Source organism: Pelobates fuscus, chromosome 3 (genome assembly GCF_036172605.1).
Source record: "Pelobates fuscus isolate aPelFus1 chromosome 3, aPelFus1.pri, whole genome shotgun sequence".
In the NCBI taxonomy this organism is placed as follows: domain Eukaryota; kingdom Metazoa; phylum Chordata; class Amphibia; order Anura; family Pelobatidae; genus Pelobates; species Pelobates fuscus.
The window spans coordinates 77,697,720-77,713,598 of record NC_086319.1 but is presented as its reverse complement, the minus strand read 5'-3'; the positions used below and the strand labels follow the sequence as shown (position 1 = coordinate 77,713,598).

General features: G+C 39.6%; 2 protein-coding genes across 2 annotated transcripts in view; one reads left to right on the top strand and one right to left on the bottom strand.

Moving 5' to 3' along the window:
- RMND5B (required for meiotic nuclear division 5 homolog B) overlaps positions 1 to 15,879 on the top strand; it is a 111,463-nt gene that overhangs the window by 22,924 nt on the left and 72,660 nt on the right. The window lies entirely within an intron of this gene.
- LOC134602406 (bromodomain-containing protein 8-like) lies at positions 591 to 13,609 on the bottom strand. The gene is made up of 6 exons (XM_063447260.1): positions 12,745 to 13,609; positions 9,991 to 10,163; positions 6,764 to 6,853; positions 5,743 to 5,811; positions 1,738 to 1,915; positions 591 to 829 (listed from the first exon to the last, which is right to left on the bottom strand). Exons 1-6 carry the CDS (start codon positions 12,958 to 12,960, stop codon positions 812 to 814), a joined length of 744 nt encoding a protein of 247 aa, XP_063303330.1. The 5' UTR covers positions 12,961 to 13,609; the 3' UTR covers positions 591 to 811.

Below are 15,879 nucleotides of genomic sequence, written 5' to 3'. Positions count from 1 at the left end.
GCATCGCTGTAATACCATTAGAGCTGCTGGAAGCAATCATGATCGCTTCCAGAGCTCTAATTACCCCAGGATGTGTTTTTTATCGGATGTACCTGATACGTCCATGGTCGGGAAGGGGTTAAGGGTTAAGAAGAAGGGTTTTAGAAAAACACCACTCTGTCTCAGAGATTTTGCTTTGATGTGGTAGGTGAGCTTACACTTAAATGGCCATTGGAGTGATACTAAAAACCCTCCAGTTATTTAAATGTGCATAAGGATTTGGGAAAGTGCTCAAGTAACTTTATTTTGGCACACCTAGCCATTATCACTAACATTGACATACTAAACAAGGCAATAGACAATCATTACATATTACATAAATTAAATATCAGTCAAAATGAGTGATGCTGATCCTATTTCAACTAGGCTCTTACTTTCTGGAAAAAAACATTTGATGGAGGGACAGTTATTACACTAATATGGCAACATATTCAAAAGTGTCAGTGTGTACCACAGTCATCTTCATGTTAATAAAACTATACCAAGGAAAAGAGGCAAAATAACTTTATTTTTATTTTTTTCAAAAACAATATTTTAACATTGTACAGAAGTAAAGCTAGAAACTTGAGAAACGAATGTGTAAAAAAAATATTCACAACCAACCAGGAATTTAAAACTACATTATACTGGAGGGAAATCTTTATCACAATGTATATGTATTGCTTTTTCTCCGGTGTTATTCAGAGGGCTATTGAATGGCAGATTGGTACCATTGTAGAATCTTAATCCTATTAGAAAACGTATTGGTGATGATTTGACACGTGAGTTCGTTCTAATGCAAGTTTAGAACCTGTGGTAAAAGAAAGCATAACAACGAGTTATCGATAATCCGTTTTCTTACATTTCTGTGCATTGGATCTATGATGATCACACTTTTCTATCATCACAAAAAAAATTACACTTTTTTTTACTCCGTTTAAATGCACCTTAATAATCTAAAAATGAAAAACCAGTGTGGACCTGATCCTGGTCACATGTGGTGTTCCCCAAGGCTCCATACTCGGTCCCTACTATTTACATTATTCATACATGAACTGCCTAACGTCCACATCTACCGCAGCCTGATGCTGTGTACCTAAAGTACAACATTTCCACCTATGCATCAAAACAAATTCATATAGCAAGCTGACCTCCTACAGAACACCTCAATTATGGAATAACCTTACAGACAAGATCATATCTTCCTCCAGCCTAAAATCCTTTAAAAGATCCCTACCAACATATTTGAACACAACCTGCACCTGTAATCATGGTTGATTATATTTCTTACCTGTTCTGTGTTTGTTATATGTGTATTTTAATATTATTTGGTATTTTTAATATTCCATTGTACCCTATTGCAACACCGGAATGTTTGTGGGCCTAGGATATACTTGTAAATGTGAGAAATCTCAATGTATCCTTCCTGGTAAAATATTTTTTAAATACATAAATTAAAACTCCCACAAACCCCTGTTGTTCAACAGTACAAGTAATTTTATAGACATAAGAAAGCAAGTGACACACTTGAGCAAGAGGGTGGACTGACAGCTTCAGTGATTTTTGAAAATAGCGTCAGTTTTACGTGTGCTATGTGCATGGAAACAGGGACATGTGAACTACTGACACCATATGCTGTCCAAGGAACATATATAGTTATGGTGTATAGAGCGCATATTTAATGTTTTAAAAAGAGTCTAGTCATTGATATTAACTCACCTGCAGCAATTCCACAGTGTCATGCTGCATCTCAATGGCTTTGTGATAGATAACATGATTGGAGCTGTTGTACATGATGGCGTTCTGGAACACTAACATGACATTCTGCTGGAACTCAACAATGCTTTTAATCCTCCCTTTTGACACTCCTCGCTTTACTGTAACAAGGTCCATAGGCCTGAAGGGGCAAGTCACATCATCAGTCATATCTGTGCTTTAATTTATTTACAGTGTGACAGACATGTATTAAAGACAGTACCACCTTTACCATTTGTTGTACCCTGGGCATATCTACCCATGTATAATACGCCACTCAGGGCTCTGTACTTCAGGGGTCAAGATCAAGAAGTCATTAGTACCACTCAGGGCTCTGTACTTCAGTGGTCAAGATCAAGAAGTCATCAGTACTACAGTACTAGATACGTAATTTAAAACACATTAACTTTGAGCAAAGACAATGTGGTTTAATCTTTAACTAGTCAACTGTGTCACAATGAAATCTGATATGCAAAATGTAGGTTAAAATAACGGCGATGGACAAATTCTCCAACTCCCAGGTTTACTCATAAAAGTGGGAGTCATAAAGATTTAAAAGAAAATTTAACCTTTTAGGCCAAAACAGAGGAATTGAAACCATAGCTAACGTGAACAATTTTTTCTTGAATAAGAGCAATAGCCTGAGAGGTTCCAAGAGTTGGAGAATTTAATAAACTGTGAGTGAATTCAGACAATTATATTTCTAAGACATAACACAAAAAAATCAGTAGCTAGTCATCCAGATCACTTTAATTCAATGAAGTGGTCTGTGTTCAGTGGTCCTGACCGTTTAACACTGCAATGTAAAATACTGTAGGTTACATTCTCCCGTAGAGTAAAACGGGGTCACATGACACAAAGCCCCCATAGGAAAGAAACAATTGAATGCTTTCCTATAGGGAAGCTTGGATGCACGCAGCATTCTATTAGACCAACTCCAGAGGACGCCATGCCTCCTCCGTGATGTCATATAAGGGGGAGAAGGAAGCAGTACCAAGGGAGCCTTTTTGGAAAGAAGAGAGGGTTTTATACAATTGAGGTCAAACTCCATTTGATTTTTTTTTTGTTTTGTTCCAGATGTTGGATCTGGGTGGTTTGTCTATGAATTGCTGTTCCTGTCTCTACACATGTAACACAAGTAATTGGTCACTTCTAAAACGTGTTTTCTGTAACAAGGTTCTAGAACGATGTTTGCACTTGCAATGATATTACTCCGTATGGAATCTTGTTTTCTCATAGTAAAATGCTGTGAACATCAGCGCTTACAATGTTTTTGCAGTATGATGTGTATTTCATAAGGGATAGTTTATGCTTCGTCATGAATTTAGCATAAATCTTCCCCAAATGCATTGACTACATCATTTATTACAGAGATACATGATGTATTCAGTATAAAATGAAGGGATATAAACTCACCTCACCTCCAATTTAGTGCTGCCAATTTCTCAGCTTCATGGTTCTCTACTACCCACCGACAGGCTGCCAGTGTTCTCCCTGTTTTCACCTTTGATTTGACCTGCTTAGGAGAACTTCCCCAACCAAAACAAATCTCCTCCGTGATGCTGACATGCTGGCTTCACTGGCAGCATCCTGTGTCTGAATAGAATGATCTGACTCTTTCCTATACCTCTACCCAGCGCTAACAGTGTCAGCTACACAGCAACGCCATGGTAGGATGAGCTATGGTTGCTATGCCTGGTGAGTAGGAGGACCGCATGTGGGAGATCTCTCATGCTTTCTATTACTTGGTTCTGCGGCACAGGAGCCTATGCCTAATGATTGATTGGCTGGTGGGGAAAAGTACTATTTTTAAACAGTTTTTCCCCCTTTAAAAAAATAAATAAAATAAATAAAATAAATATATATATATATATATATATATATATATATATATCTATCTAATTGCTAACATTTCTGGGAGTACAATGTATAAAAAGACTTTTAAGCTCTTTAAAGAGATACGTTGTGTCTACCATAAAAGGTAAACCTTGGGTTTCTTATTTTCTTTTTATTATTATGTGATTGTCTCTCTTGGGTTACAAAGGTAAGTATTCTTTATCTAATAGTGATCTAAACTCAACTGTATATTGTTTACTTAATGTGTAACTCAATGTAAATTCAATTGTCATTTTTTTTTTATTCAGGTATTAATATGTGTACCTAAACTTTGCCATTCCCTCTTGACAGAAGACATCAACTGTGATTAAGACTTGCATGTAAATTTGTGTGATCTATGGCACCCAGGCTTGACAAAGACCTTAGTTTTGGCTGAAATGCTGCCAGGTCCACACCTGGGTGGCATAGTCTCTCCATCTCAGTGCCGCCACCAGAAATTCTGCCCCCCCCGGGCCCCACCCCTGTACTTTCAGAGGGGGTCCAGCAGACTGCAGGAGCACATTACAGCATTTCCCTCTCTCTAACTTAGAGAGAGGGAAGAGCTGTAAAGTACTGTGCAGTCTGCTGGACCCCCCTGCAAGTATAGGGAGCCGGGGGCCCGCAGCTGCACATATATTTATCGATCATCGCTATATATATGTGCAGAGAGGGAATGTGGGGCCCAGGACTGCCAGGCCCGTGACAACCATCATGGTTGTCACCCCATGATGGCGGCCCTGCTCCATCAACATAAGTCTGTTGTTGCAGGTCCATTATCCATATTATTACTTTCTCCTACCTGGCAGTTGCATATAAACACAGATGTGTGGAGCGTGCAGAGCCAGTATAAATAATCTAAATACATTTTTTACACTACATTATTAGCATTAATGTTAAATTGTCAAAATATGTTTGGTTTCCTAAAATAGAGTGTGCTGGGGTACAGAGCCAACACATCAACATTTGTGTAATGTTTTGAATATGCAATTGCACGGTACATCGGTTCAATATCACACAAAGAGGAACAGCCTATTTGTTTAATTAATTGCAGAAGCAGGGTTAGTTCTTTTATTGCGCTTAAAAGACAAAAGACAACTTTGGAAAATACGTTTTGGGGATCGGACATGACATGCAGTCAACTCACTGTCCTGTGTCTTTTCACGAATGGCATTTATTGTAAAAATCATGATGGGGATCTGTGGAGAGTGTGCCCTCCTTGAGGGTAAAAGATGAACAAGTACTTAAACAGGTCATTTATTTGCGTGACGAGATGGGTTTACAGTGGCATGTTTTGCATATTGCTGCAAATGTATGAAATGGGAGATAGGGCCAAGGTATCTTTTTGAACCATAACCTATGAACATATGCAAGGTGCTAAACTGTTATTGTGCGATGATTGTTCCATTAAGGAAAACGAGACTTGTAGTAAGATTTTTTTTTTGTTATTGAGGAGAAAAATATGACATTGTTAACTATAGCTCTATTTCCTGGTTCAGTTTCCAAAGACACTTCATGGGTGTCAGGAACTTGTCTAATGGGACTTTCATAAAATTGGTTGACACAGCCTATGCTACAGGACTGTAATAAAAAGGACATAGGAAGAAAGAGCATTTTACCTGCTTTAGGATGGAAGAAAACCAATACCTTAGAGAGCTAATAGTAATAAATATTACTCGAAGGATAAGGAGAGGCAGAGATGTGCAATATTGAAGGATCTAGCTAGATTTAGGATAGCAGAAGTCAAAAGCAACGAAATACAAGTTAGGTCAAACACGGACTCAATATGTAACAATATAACATATTAAAGGACAAGAAACCAAAATACAGGCATTGCTATCCTATGGAATGGGATTTAAATAGTGTATAGTCCTCCCATGTCACTGCATTAATAGTGCATTGCAAGAAGATATTGGGACGCATTTGTGGAAATAAAGCTACAATTATTGGCCCCGACACGGCTGGTGTCAGAGTAAGAAGGAAAAGATGTCACAATGACACACAGCAGGGCGGGCAGGAGCCTGGACACAGATACTATGAAACTAGGAATGTAAATCTAGCAATGCACTTATCTTGAAAACTCTACTCTGTACTGACCGTTTTACTATCTTTTGATATCCAGGAGCCTGCTTGTCTGATACTGGTTTCATGAAAGGTCCAGAAAATCTGCAACATTATAAAAACAAACAAAAAAACAAACAAACAAAAGAAAACAACAATCATCAATGCTAATTGCAGAGTCAGTGCAAGTATTATTACCCTCCAAGACAAAAAACAGTTAGCTACTTCATGGTGTTTCCCACATCACCCTTCAGTCTTACTTCCCATATTTTAATTAGTTTCTCCCTCTGCCAATCTCTCTCCTTTCTTTCTCTTGCTCTTTTTTAAAGTTTCTTTGTTTCTGTCACATGGTGTGTCTGTCTTCCTTCTGTAATTTTTTACCTAACTAGGATTTCCCACTGTGTGTCCACCAGTGTGTGTGGAAGGCTGCACATTAGGGATTTGCGTGATGATCAATACTCTGTGTGTGTGTGTGTGTGTGTGTTAGTGTTAGAAGATGCTGTATATGTGTGGGAGATTTTATGGTGATCACTGTGAGTGGGGTGGATGTGTTTTGTTTAATGTGGAGACTAGGAATAGTGTGTGTAGAGTGGCTAGAAGTAGTGTGGAGGGTGACGGAAAGTGCAAGTGTTTTTTATTTTGCTGCCTTCTGTTTACCTTTGAGCAGGGGAGGGGGAGTGATGCCAGGTGTTTTGGAGGAGGGCAGGCTCCCTGGTGGTCCAGTGGAGCAGCATGTGGTCTGCACCTTGATGTGTACAGATTACAATCCATGCATTCAGTTCAGGCACCTGCACTCTAAGTCATTTTTGAGGGCTGGGACCAAAAGAGAGTTGACAGCAATCTGCCCTTCCCAAAAAGCTCCCCTGCAGCACGGAGTGGAATAAAGGTCTGCTTATGGGGATCTTTTGTTCTCCCTGTCAGCACATGATTCTCCTAATGGAAGCACCAGCTCTGGTTAAGCAAATTCATGTTGGTCTCATGCTAAAACCTTACTCTGTAGTTATCCTTCCTGTTTCACTTTATTTATTCATTCTCCGTATTCTCAGGAGAAACATACCTGTGGCTCACTATAGTTTTCCAGACAGTTGTTAAACTCTTTTTGAACTGGACAAGGTATTGGGATGTTTCACTGGTTCTTAAATTCAGCCTGTAAGACATTTACAGAATGTTATAGAAGAGATTTGTTTATGCTTCCATTTTTAATGAATCCAGCCTATTATATAGCTTCCTTCATGAAATGCAATTAATTAGAGGAAGTCTGTGACATTCTCAAGATGCACCAACAGTCAGGATTTAGGCATTTTACCAAATGTGTTCCAGTGAGGATAAGGACAAATCCTGGATCATTGTGTGCCATGGGAACCATGCTGGAGTACTCAATGCAATATTAGAGATAAGAGTAACAGTATTTGTAAACCGTATTTGTAAAGAAAAGTCTGTTGGATCTGACATTAATAGATCAGGAAGCATATAAAGATTTTATAAGGTATTGGGGAAATGGGGTATGTCCAGTCTTTTTTAATAGTCACAAATCCACAAACCCTGGCCAAAGCTAGCGTTCATAGTGGTTTTGTTTTTTTGTTGTTGCATTTTTCACACACAAACTGCACTTTCACTGATGAAATCATTGTTCTCATACATTTACTGCTCTAAAACATGCTTATTTGTGTTCAGCGATGTCTCACGAGTACAACAGTACCCCCCCCCATGTACAGGTTTTATGGCGTTTCGGAAGGTTACAGGGTGCAAACAATTTATTTTATATATTAGTTTTACATAATTATGTTATATTATTAGTTATTAGTGATGTCGCGAACATAAAATTTTCCGTTCGCGAACGGCGAATGCGAACTTCCGCAAATGTTCGCGAACAGGCGAACCGCCATAGACTTCAATAGGCAGGCGAATTTTAAAACCCACAGGGACTCTTTCTGGCCACAATAGTGATGGAAAAGTTGTTTCAAGGGGACTAACACCTGGACTGTGGCATGCCGGAGGGGGATCCATGGCAAAACTCCCATGGAAAATTACATAGTTGATGCAGAGTCTGGTTTTAATCCATAAAGTGCATAAATCACTTAACATTCCTAAATTGTTTGGAATAACGTGCTTTAAAACATCAGGTATGATGTTGTATCGATCAGGTAGTGTAAGGGTTACGCCCGCTTCCCAGTGACAGACCAAACTCCCTGTTTAACGCACCGCAAACAACCGCAAACAGTCCATTTGCACAAGGTTGGATACCGATCGATGGTTCGATATTCTGAGCCCTCTCTGATTTACTGTACACGACTATTCGATATTCCCACAAATTTTATATAGCATTTTATGTTTGTTTGAGACCACCTTAAAAATATTGGATATCGCTAAAAATCATGATCACTATATACTTTCTCTACAAACCTCTAAAACGAACCAAACTACTCATCCATCCGCTATACCACTTTATCCCACCTAGAACTAGTGCCCAGTTAAAATACTTGACTCTTACTTACCCACACTCAGTCATGCCACACACATTTCACCACTACTCTCACTGAATCCCTCTGACTACGGCTAAATTCATCTTCTACATCAGAACACTACTCCTAAGATTGGGTTGTATCCATGTCTCGGGTCTTTGATTTAGAATAGGGGCAGCTTCGGTCTCCTTCAACACTGACACTCCAGTGCATATTATTAAAAGATTGGGCAGATGGAAATCCTCAGTCTACAACCGATATATTCCTCATCCCGAGAAAGAAATTATGAAAGCTTTTAAAAGTTTGGCTTTGTAAATTTGATGCAATAAGTGTGTTTTTCTTTAATACCTTTTCACCCTCTTTGCATGAACCCGATTTACATATATTACTAATATGTTTCTGAACATATATATTATATTATTCACTCACTCACTCACTCTCTGGGCCGGCCTAAGACATCATGCTGCCTAGGTCCAACGATAAATGACTATGGGGGATAATGTATAATAAACACAGGTTACTGACTATGGGGGGGATAATGTATAATAAACACAGGTTACTGGTTGTGGGGGGATAATGTATAATAAACACAGGTTACTGGTTGTGGGGGGATAATGTATAATAAACACAGGTTAGTGGCTATGGGAGGATAATGTATAATAAACGCAGGTTACTGGCTATGGGGGATAATGTATAATAAACACAGGTTACTGGCTATGGGGGGATAATGTATAATAAACACAGGCTACTGGCTATGGGAGGGATAATGTATAATAAACACAGGTTACTGGTTGTGGGGGGATAATGTATAATAAACACAGGTTACTGGTTGTGGGGGGATAATGTATAATAAACACAGGTTAGTGGCTATGGGAGGATAATGTATAATAAACGCAGGTTACTGGCTATGGGGGATAATGTATAATAAACACAGGTTACTGGCTATGGGGGGATAATGTATAATAAACACAGGTTACTGGTTGTGGGGGATAATGTATAATAAACACAGGTTACTGGTTGTGGGGGGATAATGTATAATAAACACAGGTTAGTGGCTATGGGAGGATAATGTATAATAAACACAGGTTAGTGGCTATGGGAGGATACTGTATAATAAACACAGGTTACTGGCTATGGGGGATAATGTATAATAAACACAGGTTACTGGTTGTGGGGGATAATGTATAATAAACACAGGTTACTGGTTGTGGGGGGATAATGTATAATAAACACAGGTTAGTGGCTATGGCGGGGATAATGTATAATAAACACAGGTTAGTGGCTATGGGAGGATAATGTATAATAAACACAGGTTACTGGTTGTGGGTGGATAATGTATAATAAACACAGGTTACTGGCTATGGGAGGGATAATGTATAATAAACACAGGTTTACTGGCTATGGGGAGGATAATGTATAATAAACACAAAAAAAAAAGAATGCAGCTTCAGAATTAATCTAAATGGTATGCTGTCTAGGAGGTGGGAGGGAGGGTCTGCTGCTGATTGGCTGGAAAGTGTCTGCTGACTGTGAGGTACAGGGTCAAAGTTTACTCAATGATGACGAATAGGGGGCGGACCGAACATCGCATATGTTCGCCATCCGTGGCGAATGTGAACATGCAATGTTCGCTGGGAACTATTCGCCAGCGAACCGTTCGGGACATCACTATTAGTTTTATATTGGGGGGTCTGTCTGAAAACCCAGGCAGTCCTGCTGCAGCCAAGCGGATTCTCTCCGACAATCAGTGACTCCCGTTCACTAAACTGGTTTGGTGACAACTTCATTATCTGTAATTTGTAACATGCAGAATATAACTTACATAGTTAACAATGGAGGCTCATGCTGATGATCACAGTTTGAGACATTACTCTCACTTCCAATCACTGACAAGCTGATCTCTGACCCCCATGGGGACCAGCTGACAGCAGGGTTGTTATCTTTATCTAAAGCCATTGGGTTCACGCATAAACTTTTCTCTTCGTGGTAAAGAATCTGAAAAGAAGAAGGAGAAAGCAGGAACTTAAATGGTCTCTGAAAATGTGTTTCAACTGTCAATTAAAATCTATTTTAATTGGTTAGATGAAGGGCTAAATTTAACCTATGTTGCGAATATGTAATTTTTAAAGTTAGTTTTTGCATTTATTCAATCTTGTGATGTGAAAAGAAGTCAAGAAGTGGAATTCTGATCACGTTACAATTGCTAACCTCCATTGGGTAAGGCAAAAAATCCTGATAGGGATTTTTCTCATAGTATTTCACTTTTTATTTTACTCATCACTGGGTTAACCCAGACGAAACGCGCGCGTCAGGGGCTCAGGACGCCTAGCCAGATATCACTCTGCTGCTGCACTTTTCCAGCCGCGATCTCATCGGCGATCTCGCTAGCGCTATAGGCATCCTCGTTTATGTCCTACTCTCTGCTTTGTATCTTTGTGTTTTGGGGGGTTTAGTGATTCAGTGCAGGCATTTATTAAGGGTGCCCTTGAAGGCACTTAGATTTTCTATCTTCTCCTATGTGAGGAATTCCTGTTGTATATATTTTTCAATCATATATTGGTATTCTTTCCTCACTGTCTCCTCCCTACCTATAGAAACTACTGTGCTATTTCTGCAATGACATTAGTATATTGGAAAATATCCATGGTTCTAAAGGCACCATATTTTGGTTTATATTTATTTACTATTCCAACTCTCCCCTCTATAATTGAGTTAAACAGCTCTTAGCCAGTGTTCTCTCTACACACTTCGTATCCTTTTTGTATTGACATAGTCCAGGATACCCTAGTCAGACTTTAGGACTTTTTATTTGCAGCTTCGTGCTGTTTATTTTTATCCTCTCTACTTTTACTTTTTAGTATTATCTATTAAAGGTTATTTTTTACACTCTTACATTTTCTTATTACCGACTATACTTATTATGTTTTTGAGACCTTTTATGGTAGTTTTTTTTTCTTCTTTTCATTTCTTTATGTATACGAGTGTCCAGGCACTTGCTGCAGATTTTTCTCAGACTGACCGAATTTTAGACCATAATTGGCTTTAGAAAATATGAAAGTTTTGTGTTCAGAATTTGTCCATTTTCATTTGGTGTTGAGTGAATAATTCTGCATATTGTCTCTATGCTTTAGATTGATTTATTTTGTTTTGGTAAACCCTTTAAGCTGATCTACTGTTCTAAAATAAATGATAAATGAATGTGTCTAGGTATGATACTTCATACCTCGTAACATTCATTTTGGCCAATCCTGATCAAAAATCCTTCACATTCATAATGGCTAAATTACCGCAATGCTGTTTGATGATCTTTTGGATGTAAGTGATTAAAATTATTTACACACAAAAACTAAAAATAATAAACGTTTTGGAGTATTGGGTTAATATTCAATGTATAAACATAATGGTGCATCATTTCTACTTGCACAATGTAGGGCACTATGCACAATGTAGGGCACTATGCACAGTTGCTCTGAATTGCTATATTTGAAACTGACAAATTACCACTGACTCTTTCAGTTCTACGTAACTGAAATAGGAAGCACTTTAAATTTAGTTGTGTGAATGGTCACTGATTATTCAGCAGTGCCAAAAGAGCTCTAGTGAATGTGGCGAAAACCTGCTGTGTACCAATGATTAAAGCCCTTTATACATAGTATCCACCTCTTAACTGGGACTGGTTCTTTATACCACACAGTTAACCAATTCAATTTACTCTATTTGTGCTAAGCAGTGAGAGGATTGCACATTGGTGGTAGCAGCACTAACATATTCACGTCTTAATCACCATTGTAAGTACCTGTATACACAATATCCATATTGTCACATACATCGTAAAAGCATGCTGGACAATCCTTGGGATTGAGAACAGTCTGATCAAAACTCGATGGACTGTACTCAGTCTTCTACCACAATAACTATGTTAAGCTGTAATGGTGCCTTGAGTTTACCCAAGTATTTTCCCACTTTGGTGGTCTCAATAAGTGCCAATATTAAAGGGACACGAAAAATCACTGTCCTAGACCACATCATCTTAATGTGTGCAGTGCCCCTAGCGTTTCCTTCCATAGTGTAAAACATTGCTGTACACTTTACACTGCGGTGCTGTTACATTGACAGCCACTAGATGGTGCTTCCGAAATGAGAATGGAGTCCAAGTTAGTTCTTGACATTCAGCATCCTCACGCACTGCATGTCGAACATTATCCCAATTTGTTTAATTGACAGGCTTCTCTGTGAGAACCATTTGATTGGACATAATTATCAAGTCTGATGACCTCAGCACATGCAAAAAAAAGAGGCTCTCAGTGCAGGATTCCAGGTATTTATACACTAAAAAGAGGGTCTCTGGAATCCAAAAGATGCCTCTAACAATTTGGGGCAATAACATTGTTTTTTTTATGGAGCATTACATAGTGTTCCATTAAATACAAACCACTCTTCATTAATGCTCAGGTGACTGAACGTGATATAGTATTGCTTCATGTGGACATCTCTTTTCTGCCTCAACATAAAATTGCTCCATACAAGGACTTCTAAAACATATGTAGACTTGTTGGAGTAACTGGTCAATGTTTACCTGGTAAAGGATAGGAAGTAAAACCTTTTGTGCCTCTGCATGCAATAGTACACCAGCAATCTCCCACTGTCTGTCAAATGGTACATCTTCACCCAAAACAAAGAAGCCTCCTTTTTGATCTACACTGGTTTCACAAAAATCATTAATGGAAGTAGACCACGATCTCACTAATTTGTCCCAGTCATCTCCAGACAAATGATGCAATTCACGTCCCATCTTCCCAGGGTTATATAAGAGAAAGAGTAGAGATATTTATGAATATTTGATTTACACTTCATACCAGTCAACTTTTAGTTTATAATTCATGATTAAAGGCATCAACCCATGATGTATTTGCTTTATATTATCATCATAAAAACAATAAATGTAAAATATATCTACAAAATAAATAACAAATAATGAATAAACACATTAAACAAACACTCACACGAATACATTAATTATAACAGTGGTGTATCTCCTGGTCTCTCTTTCCTCCACAATACCTATAAAATAAAGGCTTAACTTACCTTTAATCCAGCGTCGTGACAGTCCCTAGCCACCACTCCACTCCAATATCAATGATCTCCTGGCCAACAGAACGCATCTTAGAGAAAAACATTGTTGTTGGGTGCATACAATGCAATCACTGTGCTACACCTGCAATTCCTCTCTATGAGGTGCATTGCAAATCCCTTTGGTTTCCGGCATAAACCACTTAGGAAGAGCACCTTCTAGCTGACTGATTGACAGCAAGGAGGATGCAACATGGCACGGTTATAAAAGTGCCAATTTTTCTTGATTTTTCACTTTTATAAAGTGCGGAAGAAGGGAAACATTATTAAAACCCAAAGCACTTCAGCACGCACATACAACATGGACCTATTATTATTATTATTATTATATTTATATAGCGCCAACAAATTCTGCAGCACTTTACAATGGGTGGACTAACAAACATGTAATTGTAACCAGACAAGTTTTACGCACAGAAACAAAGGGGTTGAGGGCCCTGCTCAATGAGCTTACATGTTAGAGGGAGTGGGGTAAAGTGACAAAAGGTAAGGGAAGAAGATTGGTAGAATAGAATTCAATGAAGACTTAGTGTGTTTTTATTTGGAGCCATTAACAGTTTAATGGATATGCTTTTGTGAAAAAGTGAGTTTTTTAAATGATATTTTGAAGGACTGGAGACTGGGTGAGCGTCTAACAGAAAAGGGAAGGGAGTTCCACAGGAAAGGTGCAGCCCTAGAGAAGTCTTGGATACAAACATCAGAGGTAGGAGTATGAACAGAGGATAGACACAAGTCTTCAGCAGATCGTAAGGGCCTAGACGGGACATACTTGTGTATTAGGGAGGATAGATAGGTGGGAGCAGCAATCTGAAGAGATTTGAAAGCAAGAATTTTATATTGAGCCCTATATCTTATATGGAAACCAATGCAGGGACTGACAGAGGGGTGAGACGTGGGAGGTGTGGGCGGACAGGAAGATGAGCCTCTCCGCCACATGCATCATAGACTGCAATAGGGTAAGTTGGGAGCAAGTAAGACCAGTGAAAAGTGGATTGCAGTAGTCAAGGCGAGAGAGGATAGTGGCATGGACCAGCACCTTAGCCGCATCTGGCGTTAAGTAGGGGCAGATGCGTGCAATGCTTTTGAAATGGAAGTGGCAGGATTTGTCGATAGACTGGATATGAAGGTTGAAGGAGAGGTCGGAGTCAAAGAGAACACCTAGGCAATGAGCCTGCGTGGTGGAGCTGGTAGTAGCACCTTTAACATGGAGGGAGACAGAAACGGAGTAGCAACACTTGAGGTAGGAAAGATCAGAAGTTCTGTTTTGGAAAAGTTGAGTTCAAGGAAGTGGGCAGCAATCCAGTTAGAGATAGCAGAGAGGCAGTCAGAGACACTAGTCTAGAGGGGTGGGGAAGGATCAGGGCAGGACAGATAGATTTGCGTGTCATCTGCATAGATGTGATATTGGAAGCCAAAGGACCTGATGAGTTCACCAAGGGAGGCAGTATAGATCGAGGACAGTAGGGGACCAAGGACTGAACCTTGGGGGTGAGGGTGAGGTAGGAGGAGCACCGAGAGCAATATCTCGTAGACCGAGATTACGGAGGATGAGAAGAAGCTGTTGATGATCAACAGTATCAAAAGCAGCGGAAAGGTCAAGGAGAATTAGGATAGAGTAGGGACCATGAGATTTTGCAGCAAGTAGATCGTTGGATACTTTGGTCAGAGCCGTTTCCACAGAGTGCTGAGCGCGGAAACCAGACTGAAGTTGGTAGAGCAGAGAATTGGACTCGAGGAAGACTGTCAATCTCACATACACAAGACGCAAAAGGCAGTAGCGAGATAGGGCAGTAGTTGGACGGGGAATTCGGGTCAAGGTTGGGCTTTGAAGGGCGATGGAAATATGCCAGAGGAGAGGGAGAGATTGCAAATTTTAATGAGAGGCAAAGCAAGAGAAAAAGAGAGTACGGATCAGATGTGAGGGAATAGGATCAAGGGAGCATGTGGTGGGGCAGGAGGACCAGAGCAGATCAGAAACCTCTTTCGCCATAGTGGGTGCGAATGAGCATAGAACAGCAGAGGAAGTGAGATTGGGGGAAGTATTGTAAGGGGAAGGAGAGAGATGAGAGATCTCTTCCCTGATTATAGAGATCTTGTCAGTGAAGTGAGTTGCAAAGTCTGAGGCGGTCAAGTTAGTAGGTTGAGGAGGAACAATAGGGCAAAGAAGATTGTTAAAAATGTGAAATAATCATTTGGGTTTGCAGGAGAGTGTGGTTATGAGGGTTTTGAAGTAATTTACTTTTGCAGAGGAAAGAGCCAAGCTACTAGAGCGCAGCATAAATTTATAGTGGAGAAAGTAAGATGGGGAGTGAGACTTCCTCCAGCAGCATTCAGCAGTTCTTGAGCATTTTTGGAGGTATTGAGTCAACTTTGTGTGCCAAGGTTGTAGTTGGGGGCGCTTGCTGCGTTTAAGTGTACGAGGTGCTATTATGATGTCGAGTTGAGAGGAGAGGGTGGAATTGTAGAAGGAGATTGCAGAGCTAGGACAGGTGAGGTTTGAGATAGGTAAAAGGAGAGGTTAGTGGAGAAGTTCTCTAGGTCAAGACATTGGAGTTTTCTGTGATATTGATATGCAGACGAT